The sequence below is a fragment of the Prunus avium genome, chromosome 7 (genome assembly GCF_965620075.1).
Source record: "Prunus avium chromosome 7, drPruAviu1.hap1.1, whole genome shotgun sequence".
Classification (NCBI taxonomy): Eukaryota; Viridiplantae; Streptophyta; class Magnoliopsida; order Rosales; family Rosaceae; genus Prunus; species Prunus avium.
In genome coordinates, this window is record NC_142290.1 from 38,668,462 (window position 1) to 38,688,327 (window position 19,866).

The 19,866-nt window shown below is 36.1% G+C and overlaps 2 protein-coding genes across 4 annotated transcripts; both read left to right on the plus strand.

Annotated features, from left to right (window-relative positions):
* Positions 1–3,521: 3,521 nt before the first annotated feature.
* Positions 3,522–11,313, plus strand: LOC110756912 (choline/ethanolaminephosphotransferase 1). 3 transcript variants are annotated; one of them, XM_088244746.1, is made up of 20 exons: positions 3,522–3,816; positions 3,970–4,041; positions 4,676–4,877; positions 5,454–5,463; positions 5,549–5,599; positions 5,823–5,900; positions 6,051–6,126; positions 6,225–6,247; positions 6,329–6,429; positions 7,164–7,258; positions 7,414–7,482; positions 7,934–8,003; positions 8,175–8,238; positions 8,324–8,364; positions 8,443–8,527; positions 8,710–8,772; positions 9,021–9,079; positions 9,187–9,239; positions 9,506–9,578; positions 9,832–10,188. In XM_088244746.1, the coding sequence occupies exons 3-20, from the start codon at positions 4,741–4,743 to the stop codon at positions 9,851–9,853; spliced, it is 1,170 nt and encodes a 389-aa protein (XP_088100872.1). In that variant the 5' UTR covers positions 3,522–3,816; positions 3,970–4,041; positions 4,676–4,740; the 3' UTR covers positions 9,854–10,188. The 3 variants fall into 3 exon arrangements, with proteins under 3 accessions (XP_088100872.1, XP_088100871.1, XP_088100870.1); XM_088244745.1 differs by lacking the exons at positions 3,522–3,816; positions 3,970–4,041; positions 4,676–4,877 and adding an exon at positions 10,496–11,313 and having other exon boundaries at positions 5,357–5,463; positions 9,832–9,876; XM_088244744.1 differs by lacking the exons at positions 3,522–3,816; positions 3,970–4,041; positions 4,676–4,877 and having other exon boundaries at positions 5,357–5,463; positions 9,832–9,876; positions 9,978–10,188.
* On the plus strand, positions 11,202–18,946 carry UBP23 (ubiquitin-specific protease 23). Its single transcript, XM_021958448.2, has 11 exons — positions 11,202–11,684; positions 12,314–12,428; positions 12,972–13,082; positions 13,464–13,636; positions 13,812–14,138; positions 14,757–14,882; positions 15,857–16,492; positions 16,601–16,723; positions 16,803–17,478; positions 17,758–17,851; positions 18,359–18,946. Exons 1-11 carry the CDS (start codon positions 11,355–11,357, stop codon positions 18,516–18,518), a joined length of 2,871 nt encoding a protein of 956 aa, XP_021814140.2. The 5' UTR covers positions 11,202–11,354; the 3' UTR covers positions 18,519–18,946.
* Positions 18,947–19,866: the final 920 nt, after the last annotated feature.

Below are 19,866 nucleotides of genomic sequence, written 5' to 3' on the forward strand. Positions count from 1 at the left end.
TTGTGGAGTGAGGGTGATTTGATTATTTTAGTACTCTATTTTGTGACTCCAAATGGTGGATTGGAATGGTAGTGAAGCCCTAAGTTTGTGTTATCAAGTTTTAAATAGCATAAATAAATATGGGAGTTGATTTCCCGCTCTCCTTTTCTTTATTTACACTCCATTTTGCCTTTTAAAAATTTTATTATTATTTTTTGTTTTTTGTTTTTAAAATTTTCCTATTCTACCCTTACTCTACATTATTGTATTTTTACTTCACTTTTATATTATTTCTTTTTTTATATACATAATTTTCCAACTTGCATTCAATTTTCAATATTTTTTCCTTTAATCGAGTAATAAATAATTAACACTCTATATTTATCTAGGCAAAATTATATGGTTTGCCTACTGCAAAAACGTATGCCCCATGAATAAATCTTGCAACCATAGTTTTTTTTTTTAGGAAATAAATTTTAAGGCAAAAGACAATAAAACACATGGCCACTAATAAACATAAAACAAAGAAAGAGTAACTAGACTGAATACAATCCTCATATACTCAATACCAAAACTCAAATTAAAATCACAACTTCAACATCAGATACAAAAGAGGATTTAATTTAACCAAATTGTATCATTCCACTTAAACCATCACAATATGAGTTGTCAAAGTTGTACGACCTCTAGAGCCATTTCCATGGCTTCCAAGACCCCATGGTGGCTCCATCATTGCCCATTACCCAACACAGAAACTGACCCAAAGACAAAAACCAAAACATGATCATAAACTCTTAGGAAATTTCCCATTCATATATGACAACCGAAAGTTCCATTACTGCCTGGAAAAACGCCTATTAAGCATAATATCTTAGTAAGAAATTAAACGTACCATGCAAAATATATTGAGAATTAAAAGGATTACTCAACTCTGTCATTTCACTCAAATCACTGTTGCCCACCATATCTAAAATCCTATGTTGTTATTTTCTGTTAACTTTTCTTAATTTTATTTATCAAAACTTTAATGTAGGGTAAGGGTAGAATAAGATAGAGAAAGAACATAGAAAAAAATATTAAAAACAAAAAGGAGTGCAAATGAAGAAAAGGAGAGTGGGACAATCAACTCCCATAAATATATATATGATTATGAGTATCATAAAATCATAGGGGCATATACCCCCATAGCATACGTTTATTATCAGATACATGGTTGCATAATTCAAAGTTATGGGCTTATTATCCTTTCATTTATTTCTCTATTGTTCTTTACTAGCTCGTATGTGTTAATATGTTTTTATTTTGTATTTAACTCTTGTTTATATAGAATTATGGATTAAATACATTTTTGGTCATTGGATTTTATACAAAAAATCAATTTGGTTACTGAGAAATTTTTTTAGCCAAATTGGTAGCTGAGAATTTTTTTTTGCCAAATTAGTCACTGGTTTTTTCCAAAGTTTACAATTTATACAAATTTCATTATCTTTCATTAAGTGCAGTTTTTATTTTTAGTTTTTTTAGGAAGCATGTTCAATCTTGTTCCTCTATTATATTTTGGTGCAATCAAATTTCTATATTTTGGTGCTCTATATTGAAGCTTGAATTAATTAAGTGAAAACCGTATTGCGAGTTTAGATGACAAGGAGATTGTAATCAAGGTGATAAAGCACCAAAATATATTGATAAGTTGTTGATTTCATTTAATTTGGTTTAGCCTTTTGATTTTCCTTAGGAAGAAGATTGAAGGTGATTCCTAAAAAAATACAAATAAAAACTGCACTTAATGGAAGATAACAGAATGTCTATAAATTGTAAAATTTATGAAACATAGTGACCAATTTGGCTAAACTTTTTTCTCAATGATCAAATTGACAAAAAAAGTATTTAACCCTAGAACTATTGTTGAATTTGGACTTTTATCTATTATTTTACTTTTTAATTATCTATATTTTAATAAATTATTATTTTATGAATTTATATATATATTTTTATATCAATAATATTTGGGGAAGATTGAATCTAGCACCTCGAGTACAAGGATAATTGTTTTTGACTATGTTGTATTTATTAAGGTACGGGTATGTCGATATGATACGATACAATATGCTGATATAGCAAATCTCCAAAAACTAGAATATGAGTACGACATCGATACAGTGATTAAAATAATATATATATATATATATATATATAAATTGTAAATATATAAACATATATTACATATGTAAAATTAGCATTTTGCGTTTTTTTTTTCCTGGGTCCTTGTGCTACGCATCAGACATAAAATGGTATAAAATACTTTTTTTAAACATTGGCCACCTAACATGCAACTAAAACGGTGAGTATTGTAATCAGGTCACCTAACATCATCTTCTTCACTTAGCCGCCTCTTCTTCGCATAGCAATTGCAACTGAAGATTTGCAGTAGCTGCAAGCGTAAGTAGGTTATTTTCTTCTTCATTCTTCCTTCTTCTTCTTTTTTGGTTGCCGTCAAAATCACCTCAAAAATTTCAATATATTTTCACTTTTACCCTATGACGTATACAGTGCGTATAAATGGAGTATCGAAGCCTTTAGATACGTATTGATATTGTATCAATACGGTATCTGATACTCGCATATCCCAAAAAGTACCGTATCGGTGCAACAGAGGCTTTTTACCGCATAAATTACACCCATTTGTCTCTTTAAAATAAAGTATCTGTGCTTTTTACGCTTTTCATTTGTATGATAACTGATGACAAAGGGGGCCACTTCTTCTATTCGATTTCAATTTCTGTTCGTAAATAAAACATACCCCAAATTTACGCATAATTATTTAGATGGTTGCCTTTGGCTCGGTTTTTGAAGTGACTCTCTCAGAAAGAAAGAAAATTCAAAGGGGAGCTTACGCAACCAATATAGACTTTCGCCGAGAATGACTGCCTTCCCAATCACATTTTCACATTAATTCACAAAACCCAAATATTGCTTCCTATTTCTAATCTCCTCTATTGTCTTCTTCTCCAAAGTCCAAAGGCCATAGTTTCTCTTCACAACAAGCCCAGAACCTCCCTTTCTTTCTTTCTCTGAGCACCTGAGGTGATTTTCTCTACTGGGTCTTTTTTAATCTTCTGTCTTTTTATTTTCTGAATGATTTTTTCTGTTACCTTTTGATTTCTTGAAGTTGGGTTTGCCTGAATAAGTCTCTAATTTACATAGATGATGTTTTTTCTTTGTTAAACCTTTCTTAACTCTCCTGTTCACCTGTTTTATTTTGCTTTTGCATTTTGGTTAAAACTTTAATTATGTTAAAGTTGACACCTTTTTAGTAAACTGGTTAGATTTGGGTGTCTGAAATCAATTCCTAGATTTTCACCAAAAAAAAATCAATTCCTAGATATTTGGATGGAAATGTAACATAACCCCTAGTGCAAGTGGACGGAGAATTATACAGTGATACTGTACTGCCACTTGGCAGAAACAGCTGGTAGTAGGAAATAATTACAAAACGACACCTGGCGTAGCCAGCTCTTAAGGAGAGAAACTTTTGTTCACTTCACTCCCAACGTTAACTTACCGCCACGTGATCTCCTTGAACTTGTGAACTTTATTTGATTCTCCCAATTTCAATTTTTATTCGCCTTTCTGGTGTCTTTCTGCTTTGGAAGAACGAACGAACCCAACAATAGAGCGAAGCTAGCTTTCTCTCATCTTTTGGAGGATCAAATATTGTTGCTGGAATGTGGTTGGGTGTTTCCGTTTTCCACTAAGCCCTAGACACTACTTGGGTCCTCTGTGAGATCTCATCCTTAGTCTTCTTCAAATTTGAAAATCAAGGCTCCTTTCCATTTCGTAAGCTTTTCTCTTCAGTTTTCCTAGTGGAAGTCAACCCACAACCCACCTCTTTGTCGCTCCTGTGTGCTCTTCCTTTTTTAAAAATAATTTTTGGCTTCTTTTCTATTTTGCATTTTGGGTTTAATTCTTTTGTGGGTTTTCTTTTTGCAGGTTCCAATTTCTGGGGTATCGGTTTAGCACCTTGCTGCCTTTGTATTACTCTTTCTCTATTATTTATTTCTGGTAATTTTTTGGTTTAAGTTTCTTTAATTTTTAACGAATCTGAATCTTACTGCAATTTTTTGTTTTATCTTTCTGGCATGGATTGCTCCAATTTTGGGGTTTTTGGTTTTGTTTAAATTTTTTTAAAAAAATATGGATGTATGTTTTGAGTTCTGAGATGGAATGGGTTTGATTTAGGTTTGTTTCTTTTAGCATTCCCTGCAGGTTGCAAAATGATCTGGTATTATACTGTTACTATTGGGGTTTTATTTTTCTTGCATTTTCTTCTTGCAATTGATACATGTGGTTTTATTTTTTTCCTTTTCTTATAACTAATTGTTTTGGAAGCTTAGATTGTGGTATTTGCTCTGAACATGTAAGAACTTCTAACCTTGGACAACTGATAGTTTGAAACTTAATTATAATAAAAGGGCAAATCTCTCTTTACATGTATGCTAACTGTCCATATTACTCCTGATTGCTTAAGTGATCATAAGTTTCATTGGTCTTCTTATGTTCAAATATTCAATATTTCAGTATTATAATGATTCATTCGCATGTTCTTCCAATCTTCATGGACAAGTTGGCAAGCATGTGTTCAATGATGGGTTTTATTCAGGTGCTTGTATTGAGTTATTTCAGTTCAATTGGTTAGCAGGTTGTACTGAGGCTTTTTTGCATCTTCTTTGAAACAAAAAACCAAAGCTTGATTTGGAAAAGATGGGGTACATTGGGGCACATGGTGTGGCTGCTTTGCATAAATACAAGTATAGTGGTGTGGATCACTCGTACACTGCGAAATATGTATTGCAACCCTTTTGGAGTCGTTTCGTTAAAATATTTCCCCTTTGGATGCCGTAAGTTTCTTATTCTTTTATCTTTTATTAATTATGAGAGCTAGAGTAACTTTATTATCTTATTACATACTGTTCTCTTTGGGTTTAATTGGTTGGTAAGATCATTGTTTTATTAGTGTACATGTGCATGAGCATGTCTGTTTTTGAATTTTTGTGCTGAAGGTCTGTATGATTAGTTTGTGCTGGGTAAAATCTTGAATTAGGTTATTTGGTAGCCTACATCTGATACATTTATGTTAAGAAAACATCCAAATGGGTGGGATTTGTAGATTGCATGACTAGTTCTATATAGAACTACTTATTGTAAAGTTACAATGCCAAGACGCCAAGAACTTGTCTGTTTATCGCAAATGCAGCTATTAGCTAAGGAGATTGGTTAAGTATGCGCTTATTTGTTATTTTGAATTTACAAGAATGAAGAGTTTTAGTACTTTTCTTGAGATTTGTTTATATCTCGCTTTTATAACTTGCTTATGATTTAACAGTGCTGGTTTAGGGTTATTTTTCCTGCTGTTTACTAACTTTTTCTTTTTCTTTGGTCTATGTGCACGTTTGGGTTTCTGCGTTCTTTTTCAGGCCCAATATGGTATAATGACATTTACTCCCAACTATGTTTAATCATTTTGATACCGTTGCCTATTAATTGATGGTTTTGCTTTATTTTTGGCCAGATAACACTAACTGGATTCATATTCTTGCTCACATCTGCGCTGCTTGGATATGTGAGTGAATTTTTCTTATCATCTTTTTAGTTTTGTGTTTGTTAGTTTTCCTTTTTTTATTATTTTTAAAATGCTAATATTTTACTTTAACTTACACATTTATTTGTAATTTTTTTATGTATGTAAAAATATATCCAGTGGCTGTTTTGTGTATAATGCGTAAAGTAGAAATGTTGTTATTTAGTAAGCTCCCATTGAATTTGCTTTCTGATTTTTCCCCCAGATATATTCACCAAGATTAGATTCAGCTCCTCCTAGATGGGTTAATTTCGCTCATGGATTGCTACTTTTCTTATATCAGGTTGGCTTAAATACTATTTAAGCAGTGTTGCCTTTGATATATTTTTATTTCGTGGTGCCCCTCTTTACCGTTATGCATTCCTATTTTGTTTTCATTGGTATTTCCCATTTTCAATCACTTGCTTTTTTGACCTTTTCACAAATATCTTAGACCTTTGATGCTGTTGATGGGAAGCAAGCAAGACGGACAAATTCCTCAAGTCCACTGGGGGAACTTTTTGACCACGGTAATGCAACGTTATCATGTGTTTTTCTTCTATCCTATATGTAAAACAAGAGTTGATTATTGATGGATTATATTCTGGGCAATCTCAATGTATTGCAGGTTGTGATGCCCTTGCATGTGCGGTATGTGTCTTCATCTTTTCTGGTGATTTTGTAGCCCTGAAATTCAAATGATTTTTTCATGTTCCGTATGTGTTTATTTAGTTTGAAGGATTGGCTTTTGGGAGTACTGCAATGTGTGGAAGAACTACCTTCTGGTTTTGGGTGATTTCAGCTGTTCCTTTTTATTGTGCAACATGGGAGCAGTAAGTTGCCCAACCTAGTTTGATTTGTTATTAGTCATTATGTATGTCTGACCCTTGTAAGAGCAAGTCCACCCATGAAGGCTAAGGCAAGGCTAAGGCAAGGCAAGGGCTGCCACTATTCACGTGAATAGTGGCAGCCTTGCCTTAGTTGGTTCCACCCTTGGAAGGCTAGGGCAAGGGCAAGAAAAAGAAAAAGATTATGCAACAAAATATAAACAATTTAGAAAGTGAATAAAATTGTTATGTATTTATAGGGAAAACATCCATAATATTTTGGTTTTTTTTAAAAAAAAAATTTGAATTTTTTTAGATTTTTTTAAGAATTTTTTTGCTCGCTGACGTCAGCGCCTTCGGGCTTGAGCCCAGCCAAGATTTGCCTGTGGGCTTGCCCAGGCTGGTGGGTCCCATGCCTTGCCCGGGCTGGATCTCTCCCGCTGGACTCGTTTTTTGCTTGCTTGGGGGGCCTTTAGCCCTGTTTGGCTCTATGGCTGGACTTGCTCTAATACCCCCTCCCTCCCTCCTCCCTCCAAAAGAACAATCCATAATATGTACAAGGCTGTATATTTTGGACTCTGAAGTTGTAATGTTTCTGAAATTTTCCACTTTATAATTGGGGAGTGTTGATTCACAATGCTTGCATAGAGGGTTGTCCACTCTATGACCCTGCATAGAATACTTTATATGAAACTTGAATGTTTTGTTAGCAGCACTGATATATTACTTGATTGATCCAGTTACTTTACCAATACCCTGATCCTTCCTGCCTTTAATGGGCCCACAGAAGGTCTAATGCTGATATATTTCGCCCATTTTTTCACAGCTATTGTTGGTAAGCTCGTAATCTCCTCCTGCTATTCTTTGTATGTAGAGCTTGAAAGTTTATTTTTATACTGATACACTAATTTTTTTTTCTTTTGCTTGGGTTTTACTTTTTCTTTTCTCTAATTACATTTAAATTGATTTGAAATTGCTTAACTTTTTCAGGTTCTGAGTGGTGGGCTCAACCATTTGGAAAGTCTCTGCCTTTTCTTAGTTGGGTCCCATTTATTCATGGTAAGGCTATGCCTATTTTAGTTGAGCCTAAAAATTCTATTTGGCATTGAATCCATGTACAGAATCTACATTTTGCGAGACTTGATTGCGTGCTTTGATTTAAATACCCTTTTAAGAATACTTGGTAGTTGGCACACCTTCCATTACCTGGCTTATATTTTATATTGTTTTATTTATCCCAATGAGTTGCTATCGAGTTGGAAGTGTTGGTCGCTGCTGCTTCTTGTTCGCTTTATATGCAAGCTAATAGAATAAGCCTGCTAGACATTTTGCATATTTATTTCCAATACATCTTTATATATAGCTCAAAAGTCTCTTTAACATTTATGCATTCTTACTTCCTTGTTTTTATCAATTTCGGAACACTGCTCTTCCTTCCGCTGCTTCATGAGAAATTCCTACTTCCATTGCAATTGGTCTGAATTTAATTTCTTTCTGTTTTTGACTTCAGAAATTACAACATACAAAGCTGTGTTGTTTCTAATGGTAGCTTTTGCTGTTATCCCAACGCTCACGTTCAAGTATGTAATTCCTTGTTCCCTGAATTTTAAATTTGAGTAATCTCCCTTTATTTTGTGAGTGACTCAACATAGTTGGTCTCCTCCCCAAACAATTCACGTGATTTGGTGGACCTCATGTGTAAATAGTCAGTTGAATGGTAATGCTTTTATCTTTTGGATTTTTGTGTGCAGTGTGTGCAATGTTTATAAGGTTGTTCAGGCAAGGAAAGGAAGCATGCTATTGGCACTGGCAATGGTAATACTATTATCCTTTGGAGTTTTGCATGTTAATTCTCGATACTTAATCGGCCTAATGGGTGTTTCATATTGTTCCATCCCAGCTTTACCCTTTTGCTGTTCTTTTGGGAGGAGTTTTGGCATGGTATGTCTATATTCTTTGTGTCCACACTTAACTTTTTTCTTCTTTATGAAAGTAAAAAATCAAATTATTTATATGCAGGGGTTACTTGTCACCAGCTGACATTATGGGGAACTATCCACATTTAGTTGTAGTGGGAACTGGACTTGCTTTTGGGTACCTTGTGGTAGGATATCCGTGTTTCTTTATAACCAAATCTGTTAAAGTTTCTCAGTCGTCCATCTTGAATGTAATTGCTTGCTATTGGTTCTGTGAGTGTCCTAGATTTTGAACAATGTCATTTTAAGGGTCTGGTAGACAATCAAATTCTTCATTATACCATTGTTGAAGAAAGCTTTGTTTTGGCAGGGAAGAATGATTCTTGCGCACTTATGTGATGAGCCAAAGGGTTTGAAAACTGGAATGTGCATGGTATGTAACAATCCCAAAGCTATTGGAGTTTTACAGTCTGTTGAGGGTCTATTTTTTCGAAACATTTTAGTAGCAGCATGATACTTTTCTCCTGGGAAAGAAGGTTTCATTTACGAATTTTTAATTATGTGGTAGAATTGAATATTAAATTATTATCCAGTTATTATTATCAATAACTTTTGTATGAATTTTTTATTTATTAAAGACCAGATTAGATTACTAATTTCAATATTTATTATTTTGTACAGTCACTGTTGTATCTCCCATTTGCCATTGCAAATGCACTCACGGCTAGATTGAATGATGGGTATGTTATATTTGATATTACTTTTTGAGCTCTGAATATTATTCATCTGTTCTTGATAGTCCTGATGTTTCTCTTCTCTTGAACTTCCTGTGCACCTTTTGTTGCAGAGTTCCATTGGTCGACGAGAGCTTGGTTCTTCTTGGTTACTGTGCATTTACAGGTACTGTAATTTGTTCCTTTGGTGCACGTATTGGAAATACATGGCACAATTACCATTTTATCAAGACAGATTTTTAGTGCCTTTTTTGGCCTCCAGCTGCTTCCCGTTTCCAATTTATTCTTCTTTTGTTGAGAAACTTTTTAGTTTTTCGGAAAACATCGTAGGCAGTTGCAAATGCAGTCTTAATAGGGATTGAATATGTACTTAATAATCTCATTTCATGTTATAATGTCTTTTGGCTGATGTTTATCTTTCTCTGAACACAGCGACACTCTATCTTCACTTTGCAACTTCAGTTGTTCATGAAATCACGACAGCCTTGGGAATTTATTGCTTTAGGTGAGCATGTGGTATTACATTCAAAGCATATTAGCCACCAATTTTGCAGAATTTGGCATTTTGTTTGGCCTACTCGGTTCAAATAATTTTTAGACTAACTGTCTGAAATATAAATGAAGGTGGTATTATGTGTTCATTCTTTCACCCAGACGACAGTTTTCTTCCCTTCACGTACTTCTGTTCCATCTCATTGGCGAGTGCCAATTCATACTATGCTTGAGATCCTAACTTTCAGTTTCGTGTTGAATTACAGGATAACTAGGAAGGAAGCTTGAATTTTGCCGGTGTTTACTACTGGGTACCTTCTTTTTTACCCAGTGCATAATGCATCTTTTTGGTACTATGAGTAGAAGTATTCACTTTACATCCAATTTCTGAGTATTCAATTTATTTTTTCAGCCATGCTGGCAAGTTAAGAAAGATCGAGATTTTTCTTCAATATAAATTTTGTATAAGATGAGTTGTGTGAGTGATGAAGATCCAATTTAATTCATTCTCACCGTTGTGTTAGATTTTTTTTTTGTTGTTCCCACTTTGAGACGAGAGTAGAACTAGACCATTTAATGCATCATTTGAATTTTATAAAAATACAAGTGAGTTTGATTGAGCATTGCGTTGCTTGCGTTGTTTAGGGAAAAATCATGCCCTACAGAACCCAGTGATCCCTGCATATATTATACAATGAATTTTTTCCATCATTAAATTTTTAAAACTAGCTGGAGACAAGACAACCACTGCTTCAAACAGATTTAATGAATTCAAGGCACAAGGGAAAAAACACCACGATTGTGCACAGCAAATATTGAAAGACTCCATAAGTTAGGCTGACATGACTTTATAATATGAGATGAGAGATAGATAGGCGACATGTTAAAAAGGCTCCATAAGATACGTTAGCCTGACTTTTGGTTTCCCAGGTATCCCCGCGCGACTGCGGAGACTAAATCCCTCGAGGTACGGTCAAGCGTAAAGCGGGGACCTCTCCCAACAGAGTCTGCTCTATTCACAAGTGTCTGGGATCTGTTATGTTAGCCTGACTTTAAGATAGTAGACAAGAGATAAGCGATAAGAGAGATGCCAACTAGTTAAGGATCGGAATATGAATGGGAGGTATGCTAACACACGGTATCATAGCTACTCATGCTTTATTGGACAACATGCAACATGCTTGTATAATAACGGCTTTGAGTTTTTTCGGACAAAAAAAAAATTGCGTTTAGATTAAGGGATTCTCGGCTTATGCCAACGAGATCTAGTTTAGTGAAAAATGATAGTAACTTGCAATTGACATATTTCAATATTTTCTCATGTTGAGCTCACAATTATTTTAAAAGTATATTTAAATAATATGTTATTTGATATTTTAAGTACAGTTTAAATTATACAAAATATTAAAATTACCACATAAATCATCAAATCCAAATTTACATTGGGTAGATTTTAGATTTTATATCTCCGTATACTAAAGAAGAATAAAATCATGTAAATCCTTCCGTCAGTAATTTCGAGGATATAATCGCCTGCATCTCCCCCACCGTGGTCGGTGTAGGCCCACACTGAACCAAAAATCTTGGGGTGGTCTGTGTAGGGTTTAATACTGCCTCCATTGCCTCCATGTCTTCTCTCTTTCGCAGAAGCCTCAAAAAGCTATCTGCCTCTCCAAACCCACAAAAAATTGACGGATAAAAACCCTAATTCTTGAAAGAGAGAAACCAAAATACATCGAAGAAAACTCCTAGCTTTCCCCGCAAAATCCCAACTTTTTGGGCTTCCACAATGGCCGACGCTTTGATACAGAAAGCGGAGCTCCAAAGCCCATCGGATGGGTACTCGGATCTAATGCCCGAATCGGAAACTGGCTCATCTGTGCTTCAGAGGCGTATCGAGTTCCACCTAGCGAGGAAGCCCTTCAATGGCCTTAACAATGGCGGCGGCGACTTTCGGCTCGAGACACTGAACCCCGGAACCAGCAGCTCAGATTCCCGTAAACTCGTGACCTCAAATCAGGGTCAGTCGGGTTTGAGCGCGAAGAAAACGGATGGGTCCGAATTTTTGGAAAATGGGTTGGATCCGGAGCTCAGCTTTGGCATCACCTTTCGGAGAATTGTAAGCTAATGTTTTGCCTTTGAACGCTTTCTTCTCTCCCTCCACCCGAAAGTTTTGTATTCTTTATTTTTGGCTGGTCTTGAAGATTTTTTCTTTCTTTGCTTAGTTTAATTCAACGTTTCTCATTTTCAATTTGGCTTGTTCTATGTTTTTCCGAGTTTATCTTCACCGTGTTTCATTTTTTCAATGTGTCCCTTACTTTGTTTATTTTATTTTATTGTGATCATGTTTGGTTTTAGTCTTTTCATGGATTAGTTAGTAGGCGTGTTTAGTTTTCAAATGCATTAACCACTGCTGTGCGCTGCGTGTTTGCCTTTAGCATCATAGTTTTTATTAATTTTAAGTTGCTTGGATTTGATTTTGTTTCAAATGGAGTCATGTGCTTTTGAGTTCAATTGGACACACATACTCTTGTTTTTCTTTTCGATTTTTATCAATCATATTTGTGATTTTATGTGACTTCAGAGTTTTGTTGCTTGGCTTGATGTGTCCAATTAATTTGGCTGAATTGGCTTTTCCTTTAATTTTTCCCTAGTCAATCTTCTGTTATGTAATGCTTTTCTGGTATTTGCTCTCTGATTATTGTTCCCCAGTAGCTTGACAGTGAAAATGGTTTGGACAATTCTCAGGGTGCCGGTTTGATGAATATGGGGAATACTTGTTATCTCAATTCAGTGTTGCAGTGTCTGACATATACCGAGCCTTTAGCAGCATACCTGCAAAGTGGAAAGCATCGAAATTCTTGTGAGGACTCATCCCACAAACCTCCCCTGCCCCTTAGTGTGGATGTGCAGGCAACAAGTTAATATAAACAAAAAATTGGCATATAATATCAAGATCCATTTTTTTCCCCAGATTTTCAGCAGGTGCCCATGATGGTAGTTCCTCTAGCATCGCTAGCTTTTTTCAACATGTTTTGGCAACGCGAGTACGGTCTCCATCTGGGGCTGTTTGACGCAATCAGGGTTGATGAGCAACATTTAGATATTGAAAAACATTAAAGGGGTTTAAGAAATACAATTAGAAGTTCCCACTTTCAAGATTCAACTTATGTGGAAGTTTGTTTGACATACATTGAGGCATAGAAGTACATGGTTTTTTTGTTGTGTTTAGAGAATAATTTATGGATAAAATCACATGTCATTCTAAATGTTGTTTGGGTAATTTTCTGTTTACTAGTCTGCTTGTACCGCTTGGAAAGTGGGGTGAGCGTGTATGCATACATGTGCATGTATGAAGAATTTTGAACTTATGTGCATAGCTAATTTGATTGGTTTATTTTTCAAGGCCATATTGCTGGGTTTTGTGCTTTATGCGCCATCCAGAAGCACGTTAGTCTTGCGCTACAATCAACTGGGAGGAGTTTGGTACCAAAGGATCTTGTCATTAACTTACGGTGTATCCTTGAAATGTTTTATGGTGACATAAATGATTTCTTTATACTGTACAGTCAACTTTGTTCTTTTATAAGCAACAGCAAAACAATCTTATGGACCACCCAAATTATGTGTAGCAGTTCCATTAGTACAGATTCATAACTAGTTGCCTTTGTTATATTCATTTTCTCAATTTCTTTTTCTTGTATTTTTTTTTTGTAGTACTAGTAACCAGTAACAATTCTAATGGAGTTTGAAAAAAAAAAGGTTTTTTAATTTTTGCACGTGGTTCTGATTTGCATTTTGTTAAGTCTAATCAGTGGTCAGTTCTTGAGTGTTGTAGTTGGCTTGTTTTCTTGTGTTTCTATGCTTTGGATGTTGGAATCCCTGACAACATAATAAGGCATCTCTCGAAACTTCACTAAGTCTAGACAGGAGGATGCACATGAATACATGGTAAACTTGCTGGAATCCATGCATAAATGCTGTTTACCTTCTGGAGTGCCAAGCGAATCCTCTAGTGCCTATGAGAAGAGCTTGGTACACAAGATCTTTGGTGGTCGCCTTCGAAGTCAGGTAGATTTTTTGTTTTGTTCTGTTTCCTTTTTATCTTACTAAATTGTAAGTTATAATGGTAAACTTTCTGTGTTTGGAGATGCTTTACCGAATGAGTGTATGAATAGTCTAAATAGGCAAGGATTTGAAATATTTTTCTGATATTTTTTAATCCGGGTGTGTGTTATTTCTTCAGGTCAAATGTTTGCAATGCTCCTGTTGCTCCAACAAATTCGACCCATTCTTAGATTTGAGCCTTGAAATATTCAAGGCAGATTCCTTGCAAAAAGCACTTGGAAACTTTACTGCCGCAGAACAGTTAGATGGAGGGGAAAGGCAATATCAATGCCAACAGTGCAAGCAGAAAGTTCGGGCTCTCAAGCAGATGACTGTTCACAAGCCTCCTTATGTTCTTACCATCCATTTAAAGCGGTTTCGTGCACACGATCCTGGACGAAAAATTGACAGACATGTTAAATTTGGTCCTACCTTGGATTTGAGGCCCTTTGTTAGTGGTTCCTATGTAAGTATTCATTCTTTGTTAGTGGTTCCTATGCAAGCTTTAGTCCTAGATTTCTTCAATTCACAATTGAAGTAATCTAATTGAAATATGACTTGCGGCATTCGATTGTTCAAGTCTCTGATTCTGTTACTTATTATATTTCATATTTCATAATGTTGCCCAATACTGATTTTTAAACGGTATTTTATTTTGCATTTTCCTTGAAATGTAGTTCTGAGTGTAGTGCATGCAAAAAATGTAACAAGGGAATGAGGTTGAATGAGAAACATTGAGGTCGTAAGGCTAAACTGGGAGGCCACACAGCGGGAAAATTATAAGAAAAAAGTACAGTAGAAGCTGGCTTTCCCTTGAAATGTCTCCTAATGTCCTAATTAATTCAGCTTATACAGTACTTTTTTTTAATTTAGGACTCCTCTACGGTCCTTTTTTCACTATCTTTTTTCTGTAAAACAAAGTTTAAAATAGGAATTAAAATCTGGACCATTAGGTTTATGGCTGGCAGAACAAATTAGAGAAACCCACAATTCATTTGTAGCTGAATTGATTAGATTCCATGCTTGTACTTATTTCCACATCATGGTTTTGTATTCTAATCTGAGTCTATGTTCTATTTGGTAGGAGGGAGATTTGAAATATACTCTTTATGGGGTTTTAGTTCATTGCGGGGCTAGCACCTATTCTGGCCACTACTATTGTTATGTTCGCACATCAAGTGGCATGTGGTACTCCCTTGATGACAACCAGGTAAGTTAATAATTTAAGATCCCAGCGGCCTATATATAGTCTTCCTCATATTATCTCCTGATTGAGTATGGATAGCACTTTCAGATTTGGATGGATTGTCTTATCATAACCCGATAGTCGTTGTTGCGTAAGAGAAATTTAAGGATTTTAGACATGCCATGTTATATCAAACTTATTATCATCACTTGCCAATGAAAGTTCCCAAATCTTGTGTTTGGATGAGGTATTTGGAGGTAACAAAGAATTTTGAAATGGTGAGATTTGAAAAGATGAGATTGTGTCCCAAGAAATGTAAATTTACTTGTTTGGTCCTATCAAGTGTGAAGGGGTTCATTTGAGGAACTTTTACAACATGTTTGGCCAGTGAAGATCCAGGGTTTCAGGTTCTGAGCCTGGGCCTGACGTTCCGAGTGTGTGGTCTGGATTTTGGATCTGTAGTCCTGGTTCTCAGGTTTGGGTTCCCAGGCCCAGGGTCTTGGGTCTCAGATCACGGATCTCTCATCTCGGGCACCAGTTTTGGTAACCTGAGTCCTGAGTGTCCAGGTTTCTGGGCCCCAAGTTTGGATTTGGGTCTTAGGTCCCGAATCCAGTATGTCTGGAGTTCTGGGTCCTGGGTCTATGGTTCAGTGTTGGACTAAGTCCTCTTGTAATGGAATTTTGAAGTAATACATATTTAGGCGTACCTTAAAAGTGGGATTTTGGATTCTAAATTCTGATTTTCAAATCCCACACAAATTCCATTTCTATGGTTCCCGCACAAAGCACTTTTGTAAGATGGAATTGCAAATCCTACCTCCAAGTCACTCAGCCAAACACTCCCACTGAGTTTTATCTTTGAACGACCCCACTTGGATGGGCATGCATACTATGATACCCATAATACCAAATGAAGTTTTTAAACTTTTTATCAGTGGATTCCATATCAAATGAAGATATATAAAGGTTGCTTACAAGCTTGCTTTATGATGCAACAGGTATTCCAAGTTAGTGAGAGGATTGTTTTAGAGCAGAAGGCTTACATGTTGTTTTATGTTCGGGATAGAAGAAACATAATACCAAGGAAGCCTGTTGAAGTTGCTCGAAAAGAGAATTTCAATAGTGCTGGATTTAAAAATCGTTCCACTACCAACCAAGGTTCCAAAGAACTGGTTCAAAATGTTTCTGTTGAGGGAAGATCAAGTGGTTTAGCCTCTTCTGTTGTTGTGATACAAAAAGATGAATCAAATATTGTTCCACCTTTGGTGCCCCTTTTGAAGGAAGCATCAGTTAAAAGCCAGATTACGGCAGAAAATATGGTGCCTATGAAGGAATCTGTTTCAGAATCTATTCCAAAAGTGTCATTATCAAAGGACCCGCTGAAAGAACTTTCCCTTCCAAACCCAAAATTGGGAAAAGACATGCTACAATCATCTTCCTTTCCAAGCAGCAATGGTGGTGCTTCTGATCCTGAAAATGCCACTGCTGCAACAACTGATGCCAATAAAAATGATCTTAATAAGAGAGGAAGTTCAATTGAAAACAGTGGTGTTTCCACTGTCATAGCAACCAATGTCAAGGACCCTGAAAGCCTTGTGGCTGCTAAACCCGTTCCAGATGAGACCTCTCAGGATGTAAGTGGATGCTACATATCTTCCGTGCGCTTTAGTGTCTAGTTTCACCTCCTAAAGATTTTACTTTTGTTTTGTGCTTGGATTTTCTAAACTTGTTTTTGCATCCAGAATAATATTATTCCCTCTCTGGGAGATTCGCGTACGGGTTCATCTGGGGTTCGTAGTGGTAAGAAAATGGAGGGAATTCAGACTTTCAAATCTTCAGATCAACCAAGCTCGAAAATTAGTCAGGTATTCATTTGTGTTATTTGTGTATCCTTGCCTTTATGCTGGGTTGTGTTGTCATGATTTGACTCCCTTTCTATTCCAGATTGGAAGTCTTAACAATGAAGGTGCTGCTGGTCATTTCTTGGGTGAGAAGACAATTAGTTGTGGCCAAAAAGTGGTTGTTGATGAGTCAGTAAAATTGTCTGGCTCATCAATTGTGACAAATGGATTGTTACATGTGAAAGCTCCTGATTGCAAACGCCATAGAAAATTGAAAAAGAAGCAGATGAAGTCTAAGGTGGCATGCATGCATTTACGGGGAAGCCTACTCTCCAGAGCAGTCTTAAGTGTACAGAAGAAGAAGAAACACAAAAGGAGTAAGCACCCAACTTCAGATACCCAGACCCTTAGTAAGGAACACTTAATGGACAGTTCTCGCTTCTTATCTGATCTGGGGCCATCAACATCTGAGAAAACCCAATCAATTTCCTTGGTTTCTACCCTCTCTAAACGAAAGTCTAAGAGAAAGAGAACCAAATCTGGCTTGAAAAAGGATGCAGATGGAACTGCTGAAAATGGAGAGTGTAGGGAGGGTCATCATCAGAATGGTACAGTGCTTGCAAGTGATAAACGACTAGAAAATGGTTGTGGATCTAGCCCTTGCTCAATGGAAAACCAGCGGGAGACGGGGGGAACTGATAGCCCAAGCAATTGTAAAACAGACAAAATGCAAAATGGATGGACTGGTGCGCTGACCCGAGGTCTCCATGAGACAGTTGGTGAGTAGATTATCTAGCAACTCTTCCCTCCTGACCTTATATTTGGGCAGAGTGGATATTTTCTACATTAAGGCCATGGTTCTGATTGGCAAATTGAGCTTCACATTTGCCAGTTGGTCCGTTAGTCGTGAATGCTGGATAGAACTTGTAGTTTCCAAGTTCTTGGTTACTTTTCTTGTTTTTTGTTTTCCTTCTGTTTTATAAAATATGGAATTGAAGCCCATTGAAACTGACTATTGCTTACCTAACGTTATTATGGTTATAATTTGTTGATTGCAGTTGAACGTTGGGATGGAATAGAGTTGCCTCCTTCTCATGTTGTAGAATCAAGCCATGCAAAGAGTGTCAGCATCGGTTATATGCCAGATGATTGGTGAGTTTGGAATCCCTTTTTCTTTTCTTTGTGGGGTTATTTCCAAGGTACATTGGAAATGGCCTTGAATCTTGAGCTTTAGTTGAAAAGTAAATTGGAAATCATTAATTCTATTGCAGTAGAACAGGGGTTGGGTTAATAGTTTGCTAACCTTCATTATCTTCCCTACTGTGATTCTTTATTCCTTACCTGGATCATATAAACAGATAGGTTCAGCTTTACGAGTCTTGATTACCAATTACCGAAAATATTAATTTTTAAATAATACGTCAACAGGCTTGTAGAATTAGAAATGTTTGGCTGGCTCGCATTAGTTCAGTGAGTGCAACATGATCTTCTGTTTCGCATTAAAAAATAATGAACTTGTGATGATTTTTGAATTGTTTATTGAATCGAGCTTAGGACTGTGAAACTAATAACTATCAGTGATATCAGCATTACTTTCACTGGATAAATCACTACATATATAAAGTCTTCTGACGAGTTGTGGATTTCAATTTGATGCAGGGATGAAGAATATGATAGGGGAAAGAGAAAGAAGGTAAGGCAATCCAAGCTTCCCTCTGGAGGGCCAAATCCATTCCAAAGGATTGCAACCCAGAGATCACAGTTGAAGAAGGCAAGGATAGAGAGGTTTGATTCTGGAAATCACCCAGTCAGGATATGATTGAAGTAGACTACTTGTGCAGACAGATTCTTGGTCTGCCTGCTGTTTTGTTTTCTGTAGCAGTTGAGAGAAATTGTAAGCAAGAGCAGAGGGGGGGAGAGAGCGTTAGGATTATTTTATATGTTGTGTTTGGGTTATTTTTGTTGGAGAGGAAGAGAGCTCAGGGCAGGGGACTGTATCTTATTCCTGTGGGAGCATTTCTCATGGAAGGATAGTTGCTTCATTTGCTGAAGGCTCATGTGTTTCAGTCTTTCAGAGATACCAATAATCTTTTTTTTATTATTTTTTTTATAATGTTTTTGGTCTCCTACAATAGATAAGCAGGAGTACTTTTGGAATACTTATAAAAGAGTGTGTTGTGTTGGTACTGTTAGCGTATGAAATTTTGGTTATTAGTATGATAATAAAGCTTTGTCCACTTTTTTTCAGTGTTGAGCAAAACATTTCAATGTCTGATGATGCAGAAAAGATACTTAAATAAATTACATGGTTTTGACTTTTAACTTTATATTTACTTGGGAGTACATGAGGATGGATGAGGGTGCAACCTTCCTTGTCATGGACGTTTGTGAGCTGAGTTAATGAGTCCGTTTGATTTTGATTGATATTGTAGAATGGATATTTAAAAATGAAATAAAAATATTATCTGCCAAACGTAGATTTGATATAATTATTTTTTTTGGTGTGGTCAAAAGCATTAGATTTGATTGAACTTTGTCTAAGGAATGAGCTTGCAGCTGAAGGAAGGATGCATGATTATCTCCTTAAGCCCCCAATTAATACAAATCATTACGACTTGAAGCATCTTCCTCCACTTTCCATCTTGTCGGGTCTTGACAAAGGGAGACGCTTGCCAAGTTGCCCATGTGCAAACAAACACCATATCTCTATCAATCTATCTCTAGTATTTGTTTTAAATTTGGATTTTCTTTGTCCACTGCAACTTACAAGTTAGAACAAGGGTCGTCTATAATTGTCATGTGCCTTAAGTTTAATTATTTCTTTAATGCCTGCCAGGTGTCCAAATCAGGGGCATGACAAGATTATTAATCATGATGAACTTCCATGATGCAAGCACAAGTTCACAACCACAAAAGTGCATCATGGAAGGAGGTATGGAGAAACAGAGCCTGGATTTTTTCTCAATCATCAACTCCATTAGTCATTAGAGTAGCTTCAAATTCACATTATTATGCTCTCAACTTGCTTTGGACTGTGCTAATTACCTCTGTAGACTGTAGCTGTACAAATAAATAATTCCATTTTTGATTTATAATTATAATCTGTGATGGCTTCTCCTCAAATATACAAAAAAAAAAAAAAAACTGTGATGGCCCACCTAGACCCA